This window comes from Alosa sapidissima, chromosome 13 (genome assembly GCF_018492685.1).
Source record: "Alosa sapidissima isolate fAloSap1 chromosome 13, fAloSap1.pri, whole genome shotgun sequence".
NCBI lineage: Eukaryota > Metazoa > Chordata > Actinopteri > Clupeiformes > Clupeidae > Alosa > Alosa sapidissima.
Window position 1 is genome coordinate 34,966,084 of NC_055969.1, and position 5,000 is coordinate 34,971,083.

At 46.3% G+C, this 5,000-nt stretch overlaps 1 protein-coding gene across 2 annotated transcripts in view; it reads left to right on the top strand.

Annotated features, from left to right (window-relative positions):
- brinp1 (bone morphogenetic protein/retinoic acid inducible neural-specific 1) overlaps nt 1-5,000 on the top strand; it is a 128,946-nt gene that overhangs the window by 83,465 nt on the left and 40,481 nt on the right. For both annotated transcript variants that reach the window (XM_042060007.1, XM_042060008.1), the window contains exon 4: nt 2,435-2,604. In XM_042060007.1, coding sequence (XP_041915941.1) covers nt 2,435-2,604 — 170 coding nt within the window. The remainder of the gene's footprint in view (nt 1-2,434; nt 2,605-5,000) is intronic.

Consider the following 5,000-nt stretch of genomic DNA (forward strand, 5'->3'; position numbering starts at 1 on the left):
CAGGAAACAAAGTGGGAAAAAGAAAAGCCTTCACGCTAAACATACTCGACTGGCGAAAAAGAAAAGCTTTCACGCTAAACATACTCGACTGGCCAATTGTTTGCTTAAAGCCTATTCATTGTTTCAGGGCCTTTCTGTTTGTTCCCAAGAAAGGTTGACTATGATACGCTGCCATGTTCTCCTGCTCCCTGAGGAAGGGTCATTTATGAAAAGGTCACTTGCACCTCAGTAAATCAATCAGGGCAGTTTTCCACTTCATTTTCCAACACCTCTCACATTTATGGCCACGACTACAGCGCAGTGCATGGAGGGAAAGTCAAGGAGAGCAACAAGAAGCCTGTTAAACATTTGCCTTCTATCACCATGGAAACACAGAGAGCAATCAATGATGATACAAATAATAATCTCAGGTTAAGACACATGAGACTCCTGAAATGGGAATGTAGGGAATAGTTGTACAACCAAATAGTGAATTCTATTTTAATAAATGTCTTCTGTCTGTCTGTCCCTCGCTCCCTGTTTCTCTCTCAAATTCTAATTCAAATATGCTTTATTGGCACGACAAACCATATGATGCATTGCCAAAGCGTTTACAGGAATAATAATAATTAAAGAAAATACTAATACAAAATGATATAAACATATACAAACATTGTTACACTTCGTCACACACGCACACATACACACACACACACACACACACACACACACACACACACACACACACACACAGCACGTCACAACCATGCAAGACCATTGTCTGTACACGTGCATAGGAAAACCAAGACAGGACAAAACAAAACAAAACAAACAGGAGACATGGTGTAACAGACTGGGGCTGGGGAGCAGTGTTGTGTTGAAGGGTGGAGGTAGTGGGGTGATTATCTTAAGTAATGCCTTCTCTCAGGTTATGGAGTGAGGACACATAACTGGCTGCCAGTATGCATGTGCTGGTGTCCTCACCCAAAACTACAGCAAGTTTTTTCTGTTCCTCCAGTTTTGTGAAGTTGGGAATGATGTTGTTCAAAATGGTGAAATATTTGTCTCTTTGGGACCGATATAGCAGAAAGTGCACCTCTGACTCCACCTCCCCTGTCATACAGTGACCACATGTCCTTTGCTCTTTGGGCAGCCATGACTTCTTGTGCCTGCCTTTCTCTATGGCTAGACTGTGGTCACTCAGCCTTGGTGAGGTGAGGTGAACTTGGTGAGGATCTGTCTCTGCTTCGTATCTCTGACAGTGTGGAGATACTCTGCCAATTGATAGTCTTTTCGTATGCCAATGTAACATTCTAGTTTGTGTTGTAATTTTGTTTCTTTCTTCCAGTGTTCCAAATAAGAATTCTTGTTGTTCTTGTTAATTTGGTTGATTCTGATTGGTGGTTGGGAAGCAGTGCTGGTCTGGACAATTTGTGGGTTAGGGGTTATTGGGTTAGTTAAATCCGAGACCAACTGACATAGGGGACTGGGCTTAGGGCTGAGCTCTTGGGATTTAAGTACAGCAGAATACCTTCCCCAGGTTACTGCTCACACAGATGCCTCGGTAGTTATTAGGGTCAGATTTGTCTCCACTCTTATGTATTGGGGATATAAGCCCCCTGTTCCAGACATCAGGGAAGCAACCAGCTTGAAAAACAAGATTAAATAACTTGAGGAGAGCCATTTGTAGAATGGGTGGGCTGAATTTCAACATTTCTGTCCGGATACTATCAGGACCACAAGCTTTTTCAGGCTTGAGCTTTTTAAGATTTTTTATGAGTTCATCACTTGAACTCAGATCTTGATGCTGTGATCAAGTGGATTTTGGTGAACACAAATGGCCTCTTCAAGCTTTTGAAGGTTTAATTTGATATGTTTTTGTTCTTTAGTGATGTCATCTGGCATAGGTTTGTACAGGTTTTGGTAAAATGTTTTCCAGTTGTCTGGATTTTGAATTGCCAATTCTTTTGGTGGGGAATTGTTTAAATGATTCCAACTCTCCCAGAAAGTGTTGGTTTGGAGAGAGCCCTCGATTTCTTGTAGCGTTTTGTTGTAGTATTGTTGTTTTTTCTTTTTAATTGTTAATTTGTAATCTTTTAGGGCTTCAGAATAATTTTGTCTCAGACAGGTATTTTTTTTGGTCATGGTGTTTTTTGTTTGATAATTGCCTGAGATTTTTCCGTTTCTCTATACATTCATGGTCAAACCATTTTTCTTTTGATGGTTTTCTTTTCTTACAGTTTTTCAGCAGGTTTGCCATTTTGGCGGCTCTGTTATATATATTGGAGATTTCCTCCGCTGCCAGATTGACATCTAGTAGTCGCCTATACCATTACATAAGTTGGTATAGGAGAACTACACTAGTAGTCGACTATACCATTACATAAGTTTCTCTCTCTCTCTCTCTCCCTCTCTCTCCTGTTTCTCTCTCTCTCTCTCTCTCTCTCTCTCTCAGGTGAGGAGGCTCTGACAATGTACATGGCGAAGAACAAGCTGGACAGGAAGATGGTGAACGGCACGCAGAGTGTGGAGGCGCTGCACCAGTTGGCCTCCTCCTACTTCATCGACCGCGACGGCACCATGAGGAAGCTCCACGAGATCCAGATCTCCACCAACGCCATCAAGGTACACCTCCACCTCCTTACATCTAGCACACACACGCACGCACACACACACACACACACACACACACCTGAGCACACTCCCTCCACCTATATCCAACCTCCGCCATTACAGTACCTCCAGATCTCCACCAACGCCATCAAGGTACACCTCCACCTTTTTAAGTCCCTACCCCATACCTACCCTACCCCATACCCACCCTACCCCATACCCTCCCATACCCACCCTACCCCATACCCACCCTACCCCATACCCTCCCATACCCTCCCATACCCACCCATACCCACCCATACCCACCCTACCCCATACCCACCCTACCCCATACCCTCCCATACCCACCCTACCCCATACCCACCCATACCCACCCTACCTCATAACCACCCACCATACCCTCTCTCCTCCTGCCCTCTGTTGCATGACTTACATCCTCCTCCACCCCAGACCTCTGCTCTCCCCATCCCCACCATCTTCCTGTCTTCCTAGCTCTCTTCAACACCCCCCCCCCCACTGTGAGCTGCATCTGCCCCCCCCTGTGGGCTGCATCTGCCCCTGCCCCCACCCTGTGGGCTGTGGGCTGCATCCGCGGGGCTTTTTGTGGGGGTGAGTGACAGGTGGGTGAAGGGCCACTGGCAGACAGGGCTGGCGGTAGCAGGAAGTCAAGCATGACGACATGAAGCAGAATTGACACTGGCTGCTGACTCAGAGATTGGGGAGGGGGGGGGGACGGAGGAGAGGTTGGGGGAAGGAGGCAGGTCGCTCACGCAGCACATTGGCGCAGGTTAAGTATAGCCACATTGTCTGGAGTTATGGAGCAGCAGCCTGACAGACCCCAGCACTCAGGAGAGAGATGGCTGCAGCAAGAACACACACACACACACACACACACACACACACACACACACACACACACATACACACACACACACACACACACACACACACACACACACACACACACACACACACACATACATACATACACACACACACACACACACATACACACACACATACACACACACACACACACACACATACATACACACACACACACACACACACACACACATACATACACACACACACATACACACACACACACACACACACACACACACACACACACATACACACACACACACACATACACACACACACATACATACACACACACACATACATACACACACACACATATACACACACACACACACACACACACACACTACTTTATGGTACTTTATGGATAGGGACTTTTACATGACATGGGAGTGAAACTTGAGCAACACCTTTTCTGTCATTTCATTTTGGGCAGACATCTTGTCCAATAAGCTCCACCTCCTCTGTGGTAAACCGCTCCGTTGTAGAACCCTTACTGAGCTGGGTGAGGAGGTTACTATAGTAAAATGGAATCATGATGATCAGCTGACATGAGAATGGCTTTATTGCTAAATTCCCTAATTGCTTAGCCAGTTATCGCTTGATTGCACTCGGCATTGTGTCAGTGAGACGTGCAAACGCAGACATCCTGCCAATCCAGCCCTGTTCCGACTGTGTGCAGCTCATGTGCAAACGCAGACAGCCCTGTTCCGACTGTGTGCAGCTCACGTGCAAAGCCTTGTTGCTTTCAAATTAGGGCCCTTTGTGTTCAGGCATCTGCAATTATCCATTGGTGAGATTTTTTGTGTGCTTGCACGTTTATGTGTGTGTGTATGTGTGTGTGTGTGTGCGTGCGTGTGTGTGTGTGTGTGTATGTCTGTGTGTGAGCATGAGCCTCTATCGATGTCTGCATGTTTGTGTGTCCTGGAGCTGCAGACTTCAAAGATAATGCCCACTTTCTGCCAGGAATTGTTTCCCTCTCACTATAGCTGATTAATAATTTAGGGCGTTTCACACAGGCTTAATGTGCTGCATATCTTATGGCCCGGCTCCCTAAACAGAGACAAACAGCTTCTTTTCTGAGTGCATAAGCACATCCCTATCTCACCCTGACTCGTCTGTTTGGATTCACATTATGAAGTGGCCCAGTCAAATGCGGCGTGTTTCTGTAATTGTGATTTAAAGAGGAAAAGAACAATATGCTCTTGAGAGCGCTGATAAGAGAGACACAGGCGCACATCCCCGTTTTTTAATGACAGCCTTCGAAGAGACACTTTAAAGGGAAGACGGGGGGTGGGGAGAGGAGAGAGCAGCACGCGCGTGGCCCGGATGAAAGCCGGATCTGGGCCAGATCGGGCCCAGATGCCTCAGCTCTGCGCCGGGTCAGGGCCAATTCTGCTGCAGCGTTTTTACGCTATTTGGGATAATTAGCCTGTGTGGAATACTGAGCCATTTGCATCTATTCCCCAGGAAGAGAAGTGGTAAACAAGCTCAAAACAGACAAATAAATTCAAACACAC